At 37.8% G+C, this 17,946-nt stretch overlaps 1 protein-coding gene across 12 annotated transcripts in view; it reads left to right on the forward strand.

The window, feature by feature from the left end:
- ATP11B (ATPase phospholipid transporting 11B (putative)) overlaps nucleotides 1–17,946 on the forward strand; it is a 65,403-nt gene that overhangs the window by 11,362 nt on the left and 36,095 nt on the right. For all 12 annotated transcript variants that reach the window (XR_010346147.1, XR_010346148.1, XM_064385383.1 and 9 more), the window contains exons 2-11: nucleotides 3,654–3,770; nucleotides 4,566–4,655; nucleotides 7,604–7,684; nucleotides 11,862–11,969; nucleotides 12,110–12,238; nucleotides 12,363–12,466; nucleotides 13,674–13,721; nucleotides 16,184–16,248; nucleotides 16,803–16,884; nucleotides 17,794–17,944. Coding sequence is in view for 10 of the 12 variants with exons in the window: in XM_064385383.1 (XP_064241453.1) it covers nucleotides 3,654–3,770; nucleotides 4,566–4,655; nucleotides 7,604–7,684; nucleotides 11,862–11,969; nucleotides 12,110–12,238; nucleotides 12,363–12,466; nucleotides 13,674–13,721; nucleotides 16,184–16,248; nucleotides 16,803–16,884; nucleotides 17,794–17,944 (975 nt within the window). In the remaining 2 variants the exon portion in view is untranslated. The remainder of the gene's footprint in view (nucleotides 1–3,653; nucleotides 3,771–4,565; nucleotides 4,656–7,603; nucleotides 7,685–11,861; nucleotides 11,970–12,109; nucleotides 12,239–12,362; nucleotides 12,467–13,673; nucleotides 13,722–16,183; nucleotides 16,249–16,802; nucleotides 16,885–17,793; nucleotides 17,945–17,946) is intronic.

The raw sequence follows: 17,946 nt of genomic DNA on the forward strand, positions 1-17,946 counted from the left end.
AGTTGGAGAATGACGTTAGAAAGAGAGGAACTGTCTATTAAGTGAAATTAGGAAACAGTGTGCTTTCTGCACTGCTTTGCTGGCTGCACAGAGTCACTGTGGAAAATCCCTTGCTGGGCAGAAATTTGGACTACAAGTCAGTTTAGTGTCAGGAGCAGGCTCTGTGACCAGCCCCATAGTTAGAGAAGAGTTAAAGACATTTCAGCTCTTGAACAATGAGGTTCAGTGCCTGTGCAGAATTTTCCTTGGAGGGATGTGTAATTAACATTTCTCTGGAAGATCTGCTTAGTTGTGGTCTCATCAGCTAATTATGAGATGGCAGGGTTGTTGGCCAATTTCAAGTGATTTTTAGTAGTTATAGTCATAAAACTTAGGAAATCTGGTTTTTATTCCCAGCTCTGACACACACTTCCTGCTGTGACTACAGCAAGTCACTGAGGTTGTCAGGGATGTGTCCTTTTCCAACCCAGCTCTGACAACTGAGGGGTTTTTGTCCCCAGCCTGCCTCGTGTGTGCACTGTGATCTGCTGACTGCACAGCTTCCTGCCTTCTCCGTGGCAAATGTCAACAAAACAGAATTAAATCTCGATAGACTGCAAATTTAAGCTGCACCTGTAAACTTGTATGGCCTGATATTCTGATTTATTTGGAAAGTAAAGTTCTTGCTTTTAATCATCTGAGCCTGCTTCAGCAGAGATAGTCATTCTGATAGAAGTGCTTGTGCATGAGCCTGGAGTTGTACAGAGGTCTTTACTCTGCATCATAAAATGTCATCATACTCATCAACCTTCAGGTGCTCAGATAGTGGCCTAAAAAGGGCATATAAAAAATTCAGTGATATCCTAGTCAGTCAGTAATCTTTGATTTATCTTTTAATAGTGTGGCATGCAGGTTAGCATTTATCACTGTCAGAAAGAAGACTGCAACTTGTTTTCTTTGCTCTTTGTGGTTTTTTCCCTTGCTTTACATCTGTTTGATTTAGAGTGGAATTTTTTCAGGCTGTAGACTTTCCAAAGTGAGGATGTCTGGCATTTTGTGAGTGCCAGACATTTTCTGAGATGTAGAAGAGAGCTGTGCATGAAGTCTTACTAATTAGGCACCTTTTTTATTGCTTGAAAAACACTTTTATTTGTGGCATCTTCTGGATTGAAATACTGTGTCACTTATGTCAGATATCCAAAATGCTTCTGCTACAAACACTCTTCTCTTTAAGTTTTGTGTCAGCAGTTAACAGGTACATTTTTTTTCCATCTTCCTTTCATGCTTGTATTTCTTTTCTAAAGCTGCAAACAGTTCCTTGCATTTTGCTTTTGGTATCTTGTGTATTTTTTTCCATCCTTTCCCCTATCTACTTTTTGTCTCCTGCTCCACTCTTATCTTTAAACAAGTTTTCACCCTGGAGCATGTGACTAGACCAGCCTTCCACTGCTTGTCATCTAAAGTTTATTCTCCTTCAAATCTCTTTGAAAAATCCCCCTTCCTTTCTTTCTCCCTTCATTATTCTGGACCTCTTTCATTCGAAAGCAGAATGTTTCTGTAGTAATGATGCCAAACACAAACATTTGTATGTTTGAGAGGATTTTTAAATTATTCCTTTACTTTAAAATGACACCATGCGGGACGTGAGCATACCTAATGACCTGCATTAGAGATATTAATGGATTAAAAAAAAATGTTGGGTTATACCAGCCATTTTTTATGTCAGTCATTGTGCTCACTGTTCATCTTCTGTAGTTCATTGGTACAGAGGTATCTTCTGGAGTTTTGTGAGGTGTCACTTTTTATTTGACACGGATAAAGCTCTGAGTCTCATTCACAAGAGGAGCAAAACAACTGCAAATGCAGTTTCCTCACCTGCAGTAGTAGAATTGATAATGCCCTTTCTAGCAAAGGACACCACCAGTTGTCCTTGCACTTGGCATCAAAGAACAAGGAGATTGTGTAAACTCTGCAACTTGTTCTAAGATTAGGAACGTGTGTGATGCAGATGCTGGAATTCACCACTTTGCAGACAGTCATTGACTCTGAATCAAACAACAGTTCCAAATTTAATTTCACTAGTTTATTTCGTGTGTAAAAGCTTTTTGTCTTTTTCTTTAGTAGTCTTCTTGGCCTGTTATCAGAATTACTACTGTTTGGTTGTCTTCTGCCATCACCTGCTCCTCCGGGTCAGAACATTATTGCTAGGAAGGGTTCTGGTGAGTCATGTAGCCCCAGGAAAGGCTCAATTAAACACAGACTTGAATGACCTAGATATAAGCCCTTGTGTTACAGACATTGCAACCTTTCCTCATGACTTATTTTGGTATTTAATTATTCCTTTCCACAACAAAGGTATTTGTTTGCTTTCCAATATTCAGACTTAGGTTTTCTTACCTGCAGCTTAACCCTGCTTACTTCTGTTCTTCTTTGGCCTTCAAAGCACCCATTTTCTCAATGGAACAGTCTTCTGTGTGTCAGGAGATTTACTAGGATATCCCAAGTTTCCTCTCCTCCAGGCTAAATTACTCTAATTTGTTTGCTCTTTGCTTTTTAGATTGCTCAGCCTTGCGTTATATGTCATGTTTTCAGGATCTCTTGGGGCTCGTGGTGCACTCCTCTGGGTGCTGTCCATTTGGTTCACAGTGCTTCAGCTGTGGCTCCCACTCCTCCTCCAGCCTCCTCTGCACTGAAGGCCTTTTTCTCAGTGGGGTGACGTGGATGACTCATGTCTAGCCTGTGATCTGTTATAGCCTTTGACATTTTTTTCCAAATTCCTTTACGGGCTTTTATTCTCTTTTTCTGGATGCAGTTTCTTTGTGCTGGATCTTTGTGTTCTGTGCATCTGGTTGGTCAAGAATTTTCTCTTACTTGGTGTTCTTGCAGTCCCAGGGTGGTATCATCTGCAGGTTTAACACTTGTGTTCCACTTCCTCTTGAAGAAGCAGATGATGAAAACTCTGACCATTAGACCTGCAACAGGGCTTTGATTCCCAGGGACCTCACTCAGATCATCTGTTTTGGCAGGAAATTATTGATAAGTATTTCTGAGTATGCTTTTTCTTTTTTTTCCCCCATGGGTTTGCTTTCACTTTGGCACCATTCATGTAGGAATTGGTGGTAATGGCAGGAAATCACATTTGAAATGAGACAAAATGTTAGTTCTTGGAAATAGAACTTGTTAGGAAGCATACTGCTGTCTGGTCAGATGTATATGCTTTTGGCTTTTCTCTGGTGAGAATCTTTTCAAAATCCAGTTACCACAGCATAGTAGTAGAGTTTGTATGTTTTGACCTTTTTCTCAATAATCTGTTTTATTAGGGTTACTGGGAGCATGGTTATGAGATTTTGTAAATTATTTCTGTTTCTTCCTTTTTAAGTTTTGCAGGGCTTCAAGTTTGCGTGGTAGCAAGTGTTCTCCAACACTGAGACAGGGTTTTTTCCTTTCATTTTTTTCAGAATGAGTACACAACCTCAAAAGTAAGGTTTTGGGTTTTTTCCCCACAGTTTTTGAAAACTGTCTGGACACAGCAGACTTCAATTTTGTACACTGATTTTCTTTACTCTTCGAAACTGCTGTTTGATATCCAAATGTCCTTTTCCACAAAATTTTAAAAAACAGCAGTTAAAAAAATCAACTTTCTTGATTGCCTCTTTTTTTATTTGATGTTCTAGGGTTTTGACCCACCGCATCAAAGCGACACAAGAACTATTTATATAGCAAACCGTTTTCCCCAGCATGGCCATTATGTTCCTCAGAAGTTTGCAGACAACAGAATCATATCATCCAAGGTAAGGTAATCGATTTGTCATGGTAAAACCACTTGATATGTTACTTAAGAAGTTGTGTGGCAGATGTGCATGCCTGTATTATGGCTAGTGGTGCATATACAATATTCAAAGTGAAATAAACTCTGAACTCTTTTGAGGGAAAAGCTGAGTTGCTTCTTGTGTAGTTTGTCTCATTCTCTCACCCTTCTTTCCTCAAAACTCAAGTTCAGAGCAATTAAGTAAGTCGGTCAGGCTTTCTGAAGAAAAGTACTTTTTCCTCCAGTGTTACCAAAACTACTTAAAAGGCAGGATGAAGCTGGTTATGAGGATTTTTAAAATAGCCATATTGAAAGCCAGTACTCTGCATAAAATAAATCAGCAGTGGACTGCAGTTGCGGATTCCCTCCCGGTGTGTCCTTGGATTGAAATCAATAGAGCTGATGGTGGGGATGTGCCTCGTTGCTGTAGTGTTGGAGGGAATGTTACAGCTGCAGGAATTAATTTCTTTCCTCCTACCCAGGACACAAGCAGCCAAATTACTCCAGCTGCCCCTGTCCCAGTTGGAGGAAAACATTTTAAACTTGGCCTGTACAGGAAATGCAGTTGCTACCACTGCTTCCCTGCTAGCTGTACTTAAAACAGAAGGAATTTTAAAAAAAGAACAAAAATTGGATACAGCAGCAAGGTCTGGGGGAGGGGTCCTGGGGAATGAGAACATTTAGGTTAGAGAGTTCAATGGGAGCAGAACTGAATTACACTGAAAAATTGTGCATTGTGTTATAATTACTCATCTCTCTCTCCTTTTTCCCCCTCCAGTATACAGTGTGGAATTTTGTTCCAAAAAACTTATTTGAGCAGTTCAGAAGAGTAGCCAACTTTTATTTTCTCATTATATTTTTGGTTCAGGTAAGTTGAATAATACTCAAGAAATTGCAATTTTTGTTGCAAATTTTGCTGCTGATTTTTGTTTAATGAATTTAACTTCTCTACTTATATATTCTGTGTATAAAAAGAATACATTTCCAGTTTCTCCGGGAAAAGAACATGAACATAACTTTAAAAATAATTATGTCCAAATTTGAGTATTATCCTTAGGTTTCATTTTCATGAATGCTAATGTATTTAAGTGTGCAGTGGACTTCAAAGTCCATTGCACAGTCAGCACAGGGATTCAGTTGTCTGCCTCCAATACAACTTTAAAGCTCTTAAGAGAGTAATGAAATTCCAGATATGCTTCTTGTCTTTGTGGGTGTTGATGATGTTTGAATGTTTGTATATTTTCACTGTAGGTGGTTGTAATCAACAGAGTATTATGGTATAGTTCTAAGATCCTCAAATTCAATTTGTTCAGATAAAGTGAACACACAGATGTTGCAGTTAAAATCAATAGTTCCCCAGTTTTGAAGACCTCAGTGCTGTTACTGTTACAGTTTATGTCAGAAATATTGCTGTGGCTTTTGTAGCCTACTGTATTTCTTTTAATTAAGAACACCCACAAGTAGATTAGGACAGTCTGTACATTTTGTATGATCTTTGCCTCTCCAGCTCTGTAATGTACCTGAATTCTGTGGAGCTATTGCAGGCTTACTAGGTGAAGGATAAGTGGGAGAAGGGTTCAGAGGAGAGATAGTAACTTTTGAAAGACTAATTAGTATCTGAGGCAGAGACAGGATTTTGGGGTGCACAAAACTTTTATTCCATTATAAAGTAGAGTTATTTGAACATGTACAGCCCTCCACGGTGATTAACCAACATTTGGAGTGTGCATATGAAAAAGATGGCACCTCATTTGACAAAGAATGGGGATAGTGAAGAGCTCATAAAACTTCTCTGTGGTTGTGTAAGGTGTCAGTATCAGGGCCAGGTCTGCAGTTTTTCATCCATTGCCTCCTGTGTCCCTTGATCTTGTTCTTTCACATTTAAAAGGAAGGACATTCCTAGGCTGAAAATTCCTGTGCTGGACTAAAGTCATACAGTTCTAACTTAGGCTGACAGAATGTCTGTCACATCTTCCTCTTAAGAATAATAACTGTATCATTCCAGTTGTAATGTTTCATGCTGCTTAACATATTGTAACATGAGGAAGATGGGAACGTGCTGAAGATGGAACAAAAATGTTATTAAAGTAACCATAGACAGCATGGCTTTTACTTCTTTTTAATGCAGATTTATCTCTTCAGTTCAATGTTGTGTCATAGTTCTTTCAAACTATTGCCTTTCAGTTGTATCTAAATGAACAAATAAGGGTCTAAGGCAGAAATTCTGTTCTGAGTGTAATCCTGTTCTCTGTGTCAAGTGGATGCCCTCACCTATATGGGAAATGTCTTCTTGTCTGTGTGTCTGCATTCTTGGAAACAGAACAGCAGAAAAGTTGAAGTCATTTTTGTTCATTTGTTAGAATGGAATTCTGTTTTTATTCAAATCTGTTTTGGAAGTTCATTAATATCTAATATTTTTCTTTTTGTGAGGCTAAGCTGCCTTTTAAAGCTGAGCACCATGGTACCTTCCCTGTCCTGTGAATCTCGTGTGGCCAAGATGCAGTGTTTGTCATTACCACCTTTTCCACTGGGGATGGCAGAGCTGGGGCAGGGTCGCATTGTGTGATTTCAACTTGCAGCACAGTCCAGTCCACGTTGTTCACCACACATGTGCATGCCCAAAACAAGGTGACAGACTGCATCTTGGTGACACGAGGTGTGTCATGGCTGTGTGTCCATCTGCGTGGCAGGCAGAGGATCGTGTTGTCCTGGTGAAACATGACAATTCCACCAGCACAAAACCTGCTTCATTTTCATATATGAGCCTCTCTTGAGAGAGAATGAGAGAGTATAGATGGCAGAAATGCCATGATTAACCCTATCCAGCCAAAAATCAGATGCTTTTGGTAGGATTTTTCTTGGTCAATATGCTGCCAAACTGAAATTGTAGTGCTGCCATTAAAGAATAGACAGTATTACAGGCTAGGTCTCATTTTTGTTGTGTTCTATAAATTGTCTGTTTCAGTGGAAAAAAAAAACAACAACAACCAAAAACCTCATGTGTGCATGGTAAAGTGGCATGATCTGTTTTCTCTTTGAGGTTCTTCCCCAGTGATAGAGTAAATTTCATGTATGACTTTTTTTTCTTCTTTAATGATTCCCAAAGCAATGCCATAAGTCTCAGGTAAAGTGAATCAAATCAATGTCTGTGGTTTTGAGTAGTTCTTGTGTATATTTCCTTTACAGCACTTGACCATGTTGATTTTTCCTGCAGCAGAAGAGAACCACTAACATCCCCCCACATTCAGAACCTTAGTGTGTACACTGCACTTTTGGCATGCCAGCAATAATTGCACAAGTTGTAAAAACCGCATGTTAACTTGGGGCAACCAGAAAGATGCAGTCTAAAAAAAGTGTTCTCTAATACCTAAACCATTGGAAATTACTGTTCTTAATTTTATTTTCACTTCTAAAGTGGATGATGTTATATTCTACATTGCTGGTAAGCAGTGGATCATATAGAGTGTTGAAACAGGTTCATGAAATGTAGATTTCCTTCCTTTATAATATGCTTTTGAATTCATTTTTCTAGGATGAAATTAATCCCTTCCTTTTGGTAAGGACCCCTAAAATTGTCACATGCTTTACGAATGTGACTAAGGCTGCTCTATGCCCTAAAACATTTTTTTGCATCATTACTGACATATTATTTAGTTGTCAGAAACTGAGTTTTGCTTGAGAAATTCTGCAGCACATGCAGTAAAAATACTCACAGGTTATAATAAAGAGTTTGGAAAACAGTAGTCTTGCATTTTTTTTTTAATACAATTGTAAAAATGAAATTTGGACTAATTTTAATATTTTCTTTTCTTTTAGCTCATGATAGATACCCCTACCAGTCCTATTACCAGTGGATTGCCATTATTCTTTGTCATAACTGTGACAGCCATAAAACAGGTAAAGGGGATAAATCTGGCAGCATGAAGTCCTACTGAATAAAGTTACTTAACAGAGTCTGACCAGGATAGTGCTTAGATACTAAAAATACATAAAAATGGTGTAATTTTTAGAAACTATTTTGGGTTTAATGCTTCTAGTTAGGTGCTTGAGCTTCAGGATTTGGTTGGTTGTCAAGCACTCGGTGACTCACTGCAGTCCCCTAAAATGGACAGTGGATGACTGTCAGGCAGCATTTTTGTCTAAACATTACATGTCACTTGTTATCAGACCTTTTCTGAAAGCTCCTCACTTATTCCTTTGGCACACCTCACTGCCTGTTAGAAGCAGTCCTCGCACATCACACTCTGAGAAAGGAGCTTGGGCAGATGAAACAGTGATGCAGGGTGTGTTTGTCACTAGTTAAAAGGCAAATTTTGCCCCAAGGGGTAAGTTTTGTGGTGTAAAATGTGTATTAACTGTGATTCTGTACCAGGTAAAAGCCCCATGTCTTCTTCAGTTACATAAAACATTTTTGAGTGTTTGATAGCACTTAAAATAAGAAAAATCTTCTGAGTTTAATAGAAATCTTGTTCCAGGACCATATTATATCCTACTGAGACCTAGAGCCTCTGGAATCAGAATGTAAAAATAAAATAAAAGAAAAAAAGGTTTTTTGTTTTCTTTATGCTCTTAAAGCAAGAGGAGAAAGAAACAAGCTCATAAATAAAGAAGTGATGTGGATAAAAATTATAATCTCTTCTGCAGGGAGGTAACTTTCAGGAGCTGTCCTCTTCAAGGGATTTGACAGTGCTGTCGGGAATAGATGCAGCCTCGCAACTGAAAAATAAGCAGGAGACTGTTTCAGAGCTGTAACCAGAATTTCAATTTGCCTTCTGTGCCAGAAAGACCCAAAGCCACCCAGAAATAGGGCAAAAGTAAAAATAGTTCTAGCTTTCAGGCAGCTAGAAAGGTGTTTGGGACACAGTGGTTCTTAAAGCTGGAGTAATATTTGGACAATATTTCATGTTGTTGCTGTGCAATTTGTATATGTAGAATGCCCTAATCCTATTCAATTGCAGTTGTTACCATCACCCAAAAAAATCACATGTTCAAAAGCTATAATCGTATGTAGGCAATGGATAATGAAACTGTGTGAACTAAAAGAGTTTATGAAACAGAGTTATAAATATTATATCATTGCTTCCAGAAAGAAGTTAGACTTGTGTAAGTCTAAAATAGTCCAAAATATTTCCAAAAATTGTTTCTAGATGTCCAATCAGATTGGAAAATTTAACTCCCTTATCATCAATTTTGATGAACAGAGATTCTGTCATTCCTTCTGGAAGCTTCAAATCATTCATGGCATCAAGAGATTTTCTGGTTGTCTCAATATCTCTGCAAGGACTATTGGAACCACCTAAACTGATCTAATGGACTCTCATATTTCTCCTACCTGCTGCAAAGGAAGCAAGCAATATTCACAGGCTGTTATCTGGGACTGAATTGTGCTATTTCCAACAGCCTGCCCTCAGACAAGGGAGAAAGATAAATCTTTCGGAGTGCAGCGGGAAAAATCCCCAGTATTGCCTCAAAATCAGTTCCCATTTTCTCTAAACCAGAAGTGTAATAGGAGCAGATTTTAAGGAAAGAACCCCTTTTTGAAAACTGTGGGGCCCTGGTTTATACGAAGTTACATCAGGATAAATGTTAAACTATAATTTAGTATTCTCTCAAAAGATGAAGGGGAAAAATAGAAGCATTAATCATTCGAAGGTTTGAGAAGCTTAGCACTGGATGGAAAAGTCACCCCTGTCTTCCAGAAGACTGGTGAATGTGGCACTTCTTGCAACCCTCAGAACTCAGCCTTGTTTTAATCTCAGCCAAGGAGACAGAACTTTTTCTACTTGGAAGTGTAATTGCACCTAGGTCAGAAGAAGGACATACAAGACTGCAAAGTGATGCAGCTCATGCTGTGTCATTTTGTCTGTCTTGTTAGCCAGAGCACTTTCCTCCTTATGCCTCTGAAGATCTTTATGCAGTCCTTCATGGAGTTAAAAGTTAACAAATAAATAAAAACAAAACAAAAATTTTAAAAAAAGCAACAAAATAAAGGTATTTCCCAAGGAACTGTAGGAAACAGTGCATTTTAATAAGTTCATAGGTATTTTAGCTGAAGGAACACAGATGTTTACTTGCCAGGTAAATAATAAACAACTACTTTGCAGTTTTTGATTAATTGTAGACTTAAACTGAAAATGTTTTACACTTAGTGGTGTAAAATGCAGATATTTTCTTAATTACAGTGATGCAGTTATTTCAGCAGGACTTCAGAATGTAATTTAATAGAGGGATTTTAATCTTTAGTTTATTTTTTTTGCAAGTAAGGCAATATTCCCTGTATTTCTCTTGCATGTTTCTTTTTCACTGTATTTTTCCAATGTTTTCAAGTAAGGAGAAGGACCTCTCAAAAATGCTGCAGTAGGTAAACTTGGGGGGAATTTGAACTGTCCAGACTAAGTTGGCTCTTAAGAATTCCCTGGTGTGAGGTGTCACCCTTGTGTTGGAGGCAGGAGGTGTCAGATGGAGAAAGCGCTGAAATCTGTACTTTCTAAAGAAGGTAAATTTCAGTTCTTTGCCAAATGCCCACATTGCTCAGCTGTTCAGGTTTGTGAGACAAATGCCCCAAGGTTACTGGATGTTAGTTAAATCCTTGTTTTCTTCTGTCAGTCACCTTTAACAGGGAGCTGTAGGTACTGACTCTTGCTTTTTCATGCTGCTTAGGAAGGATTCAAGAGTTGTCCTTAGGGACTTCAGGGTTCTGATGTCTCAGTATCTCTCTGTATGGCTGCTGTTGCTGCTCACTTCTTAATTACTGATTTTGAACTCTTTGGCATATAAAGCTCTTTTCTTTTCCTCATTCCCCCTCTCCTTCATCTTTCTTTTCAAACACAGGTAGTGCAGTTGTGCTGTCCTTATTCAGTTGTGCAAGTAACAGTGGAGATGTGTGAAGGTAGAACTACAACACTATTTTTAAAATGCAGAATTCATCAAATAACTTTTCCTGCAAACTGCAGAACTCTCTAAATTGGCATCTGCATTAGTATTTCTTGTACTCTGACATTCATATAATGTTTGTAGGATGAGTTGGGATTATGCCAGCTGTTTCATACAGCCGCCTTCTTCTGTCTGCAGACTTCCAAGGAAATGTTTTTAACTCTTTCACAGAAAAGCATTTTAGGAAGCATTTTCTACAGAAAAGCATTTTAGGAAGTCTATTATTGCAGATCAGTTGCAGGAGTCCTGCCAGATTGTAAAAGACATTTGAACTTCCTGCATGATTGATTCATTTCCTGTGCTTGCTAGTGAGGCTTTCCAAACAGTACCTAGACATGAGGATCAGAAATTAATGTGCTATTGGGATCTGATGTTAGATTAAACAAGCAGTGGATTCATACTTTAGAAAATAGGAGGGGAATAGTATACTTGGATTCACAATCCTGAGTTTTGCACGTGCGTGCATGGTATAAAGGGTGCCTAAACAAGTGTGGAGTATCTGCTTAAGTAAAGAAAAGCTGTTTAGTTTATCAATTAAAAGCTCAGACTGTTGCTGCAGACTGTTCCATTAGGACTTATAAAGAACAAAAATCTTCTCAGTCATCTCCTCTTGCTGGACAGAGCTGATGTGTCAGCAGCATGTCATACAGAATTAAGTTTTGAGATTTCATGCATGGGCTGTGGCAGTAACTATAAGAAATGCTATATGGTATGACTTGAGAAAGTAATTTAAATCTGTTACATCTGAAAAAAAAAAAAGAAAGGAATCCACAAAGGAGCCTGAGGAGTGACTGTTCCTGGTTTTGTGGTGTATTAATCCATATAGATCAAAGATTTACTGAGTGCTTGGTCAGCTGATCCACAGAAAATGACACTGCCTGTTTGTTCTGAGGGAACATGGGACTGTTAAGTTTCTTCACCACTTCTGCTACTTTATTTGCCTTTACATGTTAGTGTGAAGTGACAAAATTAAGAAGTTCACAGGTTCTTGAGTAACAGCTGGAGCAGAAACTCAAGAGAAGTTAGTGACTGTATTCAGACAATACAGGAAGTAGATCGAACACATTTGCCTAGTAGATTAAATTTAGTCTATTTTTTAGTTTTCTTGCTTAAAAAGTAGATTTTTATGTGTTTTCCACAGGGCTATGAGGACTGGCTACGACATAAAGCAGACAATGAAGTCAACGGTGCTCCAGTTTATGTTGTTCGAAGTGGTGGCCTTGTGAAAACCAGATCTAAAAACATTCGGGTAAAGGACAAATTCAGCATTTTGTTTCTATTGTACAGCTAAAACTCTTGTTTTATTGCTAATCATTGTGGTTTGGTAACAATGCTGAAATGAATTCTCCCCTTTAAACCTCTTTGTGTCTTTCTGATCTATGTTCACAGGTGGGGGACATTGTCAGAGTAGCCAAAGATGAGACTTTCCCTGTTGATCTGGTGCTCCTGTCATCTGACCGAGTGGATGGTTCATGCCACGTTACCACTGCAAGTTTGGATGGAGAGACCAATCTTAAGGTCTGGGTTACTTCTGTGAAGCAGGATGTAGTTCATTTGTGGTGCCATTTTTCCTTCAGCCTGTTGAAATACCTGCCCTGCTGCCTGGTAGACCTGTAGTAACCCATTGGGCACTGTTTTACAGACACATGTTGCAGTCCCAGAAACAGCAGTGCTGCAGTCTGTTGCCAACCTGGACAAACTGGTAGCTGTTATAGAATGTCAGCAGCCAGAAGCAGATCTATACAGGTATCACTTTATTAGTAAATATTTTGAAATTAAATCAAAATGAGGTGTTTAATACTCAGAATGTTACAGATTAGGATTAAAATAGCATCAGACATCTGCTTGAATTTCAGGTTTTAATCACCAGCTTGTGTTTATACATATGTACATACTGAAAGTTGCAAGTGACAAGTTAAACTTGATTACTTGAGTAGTAAACCAGACATTATAATATTTATATTTTTATTTTAATTGTGTACCTTTCAGTTCTAATCAGTAAACTTGTTTCTAGATTTTAAAGAATTAAATGGCCTACAGTCTGATCAGGTTGAAGAAAGTTCTATAAGGAGATTTCAATGTTATATAGGACATGTTAGAGTGGAATTGACTCAAGTCTAATTCTAAGGATATGTGTTGCTCATATTTGTTTCACATATGCTTCAGAGAAGATTTGAACTCCATTCTTCAGCAGCAAAGCCTTAGATTTAAAAAGGGATATCCGGGTGTGCTTTAACATCAGCAAACAAGGTCATAGATTCTGTAAAGCAGCATCATGGGTAGCAAAAGTTATGTTCCCATCTAAGTTTCTTCTGAATTGTATAACGGAAAATAGTAGCTATGAAGTAGTAGTTTTTAAAGTCCAAGTATATTATTATCACTGTTCTTAACTAAGCTTGGAGATCTTTGAGAAATACTAGATATTTTAAAACAAAGATACTCAGTTTGAACAGATGTTCAAATATTCGATATTTAGTAAATTAAGGTACAGTCACTATATAGAAGTTTGTGTCCCTTTTTGTGGCTGGAGTCATGCTAAGTATGTGTATGTCAGATTTTTAAATGTGTAGTAGATTGGCTTTATTAAATAGAAAGTTTCTGTTTCTGGTGGATAGTGTGCAAACTTACATTTGTTGAGGAATTATTTCTTACTGAATCATCAAGAAGTCACAATCTGTTTTAAATGAATAGAAATGTAATCTTTTCTGGTAATTAATCAGAGTTAATAAGTTTTCTCAAATGCCTGTTAGTATGAAGGATAAATGTTTCTGTTGCTAAATGTCTCTTGTAAAATTAATGCCAGTTTTGCCATATTGGTTTAGTTTGATTGTTAATAAAAGTTGATTCATTTTTTACTTGTGAACTCTTAATGAGTATTTTATAGATGTAGAGAAGGTTTTTATGTTTTTGAGTCTTTATGTAGATACTTCTAAGACATATCTATCTTTCATAGATTTGTTGGAAGAATAACTGTAAGTCAACAAGCTGAAGAAATAGTACGGTGAGTAAAATTGTATAAGATGATTATTTAGAACACATGGAGGTGGTTAAAATCTTGGCCATCACAAGAGTTACTGTTGAATATATGAAAAGGGGAGGTATTTTTACTAAAAGTGTCAACTGCAACTGTATGCCTCAGATGGAGATGTGAAAAAATGAGTGGAAGAAATTCATTACTACCCAGTTTTACAGATTTAATAAAAGAGTTCTGGAAAGCTTGGCTGTTGTGAGGCAGGTAATTTTTTTTCACTGGTAATCAGCTGGTAACTTTGTTGTTATTTGTTAATTAAAGCATTTATTGATCTGAAGCAATTTCCACTGATGTATTATCTATACTACAACAGATGCTCTGTCATCAGGGGCACTGGGAAGCAGTTTTTGTAGTTAAAATCCCTAGAAATTTGTGGTTTAACAAAGCCTCTGCTGTGAATTTGTAATTTTTAGTATTTATTTCAAACTACAGCTGGACTGTGCAGATAAGTGCTTACATCTGTTATAAGCAACACAGCTGTGTGCACATAATCATGGGCTCACCACCTTTCCTTGTGCAGTCACAGCAAGTAACAAACTTGCAATTACAAAAATAAAGATGTGAAGCCATTTACAGACTTCCATCTAGACTTCCTGGAAAGATTTCTAATTGCTGTGGGTTGGTCCCAGCTATCAGTGAGGCATCCAAACAGCTGCTCATTCAATTGCCACCACCACGACAGGATAGGAGAGAAAACAGGAAGGACAGGAGTGAGAAAGATCATGGTTTGAAATAAAGGCATAGAAATCACTCACAAGAAATTGCCAAATTTTCAGAAATATTTACCATTCAAGTTTAGTTATTTTTTCTTGAGAGCTGTTGATTGTCCAGCTTACAAAAAAACTTTGTCACCTGTTCTGAAAAGGTGAAGTGCTGTGTGTAAATTTGTCACAGAAACAAGTAAATCTGCTATGGTTCTTTCACTCCACTAATGTGCAAAATGTTTCTTTTACACTTTTTTTTAGTGAAATTTCTATTTGAATATTAAACGAGTACTGTTTCCATGTCATATCTGCCTTCAGTCTGAGGAGATGAATGTCTCTCAGTCTGAGGCTGGCAAACGTCTGTCAGCTTTGGATGGGAGTGACATGGAGTTCAGAGTGAATCGAGGAGTTTTCAGTGGTTTTGCAAGAAATATGGAAGTGTAGCAGCCAGGTCACTTGGCCTCAAGTGCAGTGGCTTAGTCACCCTCACCAAAAAGCCTCACCCATGCCACCCCCAAAAACCCACTCAGCTGTTTTCTAAGGTCACTTTTGCTACTTCATTGAGAGCTTTTCAGAATTCATTCCTGCCAAGCTTGACAGGTGCAGCATTGATATAATCTATCAAAATAATTCAGTTGACAGTGTAAAACAGAGCTGTTTTAAAGGGAGGTGAAAAAAATAATTGCAAGTTCTGACTACTAGGGGAGCTGTATCTTCTGGCTAAGATAAACTTTAAGTTAAATTCCTGACTGTAGGAGGTCGGTTGTGGGTTTGTCTTTGGCTCTTTTGAGTAACTTCAGGTTATACTTTCAAAGGGACTTCAAGTATAAGAGCTTTGTTTATGTAATAGTGATCATGGCCTGCATGTGGCACAGCTAAAGGAAAAGCAGGGTAAACCCAAGGGCTTGCATTGCAAAGCACTTAGCATCTGAACTTTTAATTCTTTTGTTTCTACCTAATATGTCAGTCTGGCCACTGCAGTTGTTAAATTTCTGCTTTCATTTGAAGTAGTGGAAATAATACATTTTTTTAAAATTACAAACCAACGCTGCTGACAGTTTCTAAAGATGATAAAGCTGCTGCAGTAGAACATATGGTTCTAACCTTCTATTAACCTTGTTTCTAACTAGACCCTTATTTTCACAACACTGCTTGTGGTGAACTTAGTCAAAGAAATGAATGTTATTGTATTGTGATAGATGTGAGGAAAAAATATCTATTTTACCTCCTGAAATTTTATCTCTGTGTTAGGAAAAAAAATTGGCACTGCTGCCATTGCATCTATCTAATTGTTTCTTTCTTTGATATGAATAGCTTTTGAACTTTCTAGATAATTTCAGTCTGACAGAGGGGTAGAGGATGGGTAAATTAGCCAAACCTAAAGCAGCACTCAAAGTGCACTTTGGGTGCACTGTGAGCTCCACTGGTTTCTTGTCTGCTTCCTTCCCAAGTACTTGTGGCTCTCTCTGAAGCAGCCATTTGGAATATTTAACTCAATCAGTAGTTATGGGATATGGAACAGTGGTGGGGGAGTATGGCAGTGACCAAGGGAGACATGAAAGGAAACAGAGCTCTGTGGAGACGTGTGGGAGGTGTGGTGAAAGGGGTAAGATCCCTGATTGAGTTGCTGCATTGGGAATTTCTTTGCAATAGGAAACTGGATTTCAGTACTTCTCCAGAATACAGAACAGCTGATGTTCACATGCTGATATGTCTATTTCTTTTTAGACCTCTTGGGCCTGAAAGTCTCTTACTTCGTGGAGCAAGATTAAAAAACACTAAAGAAATATTTGGTTTGTAGACATCTAAATATTTAAAGAGTATTCTCTTCTTAAAGCATGTTGATGAACTATGTTTTAATTCTACTTGCACTGAAGAAATGGTAATAATCTTGCTGACTGTTACCTGAGGGGATATGATTATAGATGAAAGTAATGATATTATGCTGAAGAACCTCTGAGGATATAAAGTTCCAGCTCTGCTCTGTGAAAATATTTGAAGTGGTTTGATAAAGGAATAACTTAACTTCAATGGATAAATGACTGTTCTTACTGTTACCTATTGTTGAAGGCTTTCTCCTGAGATTTACCATGCTGATTTCCATAAAATACATATTGAAGAGCAGTACAGTCATAATAATGAAGAGTGTTAAAGTAGGTGTTAAAATTACTTCAGTAGTACTCTTTTACTACAGAAGAGTCTTGCAAATAGTACAAAATACTGTCTCATAGTAAACACAGAAGTGGTACCATCATTTGCTTTTATCCTATATCTCTCAAAATGAAAAATTCTGCAAATTGTATTGATGCAGAAAATGAAGTCTGACTCTTCCCCCCTTCCTTCCCAGGTGTTGCTGTGTATACAGGTATGGAGACAAAGATGGCATTAAATTACAAGAGTAAATCTCAGAAACGGTCAGCAGTAGAAAAGTATGTTTATTTTCTAATATCTCTCTTATTTCTAGAGCTTTAACTTAGTTTTTCCTGTGTAGCCTTAAAACCCTGATAGTCTCATCATTGAGTTACAGGCAAAGGGAAGAGAGTGTTAACTGCCTTGCCTTCAATAGGAAGCTATAAAGATAAAATTCATTTTTGGTATTACATTCTTTAGTAGTGTACAAAGTAGTTAGTCGTGTACAAAGTGGAAATATCCAAGCTTGCTCCTGCTTGCAGGATAGGCATTACTATGATAGATATTTTTATTGAGTCTCATGATTTATTTTAAAAGGAAAAGGAGGTCTGATGTGTTGCCTTTATTCCAGTTACTAAAAATCTGAGAGCTCCCTGGCATTCTTGTGCAAATATATAGCTACATGCAAACAACTGTATGTAGCATAAGAGAAGTTCAGCCATCAAAGCATGGGTAGGAAGGATGATCTGGCTAGTTACAGAACAAGAAGGAGGTGTGACTATCCTGCTGTAGCCTGGCCTGGGTTAAATGCTCAGCTGCACAAGGCAGTGCTCTTCTAACTGAGGAAGAAGTGCAGCCATGGGTTTCTGCAGTGCTTGGTTGTGCTGCCTGCACAGCCTTGCAAGCCCCTTGGGGAAAAAGAGGACCAGTGTGGGACTTGTAGGTGTGACACAAGTCAGCTTTTGGGGTGTTCCTGCGCCTTAATCTAGTCTTCATATTGCTATATAGGGAGTTTATTTTAGTCAGATGCAGAATTTCATTCCCATTCTGTTGCCTGATTGTCACATAGAAACTTTATATCTGTATCAAGGCTACACTTACTGAAAAAGGTCCAACAAGTTTTTGATCAATTCATGTAACCAGACTGTGTCAACAGATGAAGTAAAATAAACTGAAATTTCTTGCTTTATTTTCTTGCCTCTTTATAGGTCCATGAATTCCTTTTTGATTATTTATCTAATAATCCTCCTCTTTGAAGCCATTCTAAGCACTATTTTAAAGTATGCATGGCAAGCTGAAGAGAAATGGGATGAGCCTTGGTATAATGAAAAAACAGAACATGAAAGAAACAGCAGTAAGGT

Source organism: Passer domesticus, chromosome 11 (genome assembly GCF_036417665.1).
Source record: "Passer domesticus isolate bPasDom1 chromosome 11, bPasDom1.hap1, whole genome shotgun sequence".
In the NCBI taxonomy this organism is placed as follows: Eukaryota; Metazoa; Chordata; class Aves; order Passeriformes; family Passeridae; genus Passer; species Passer domesticus.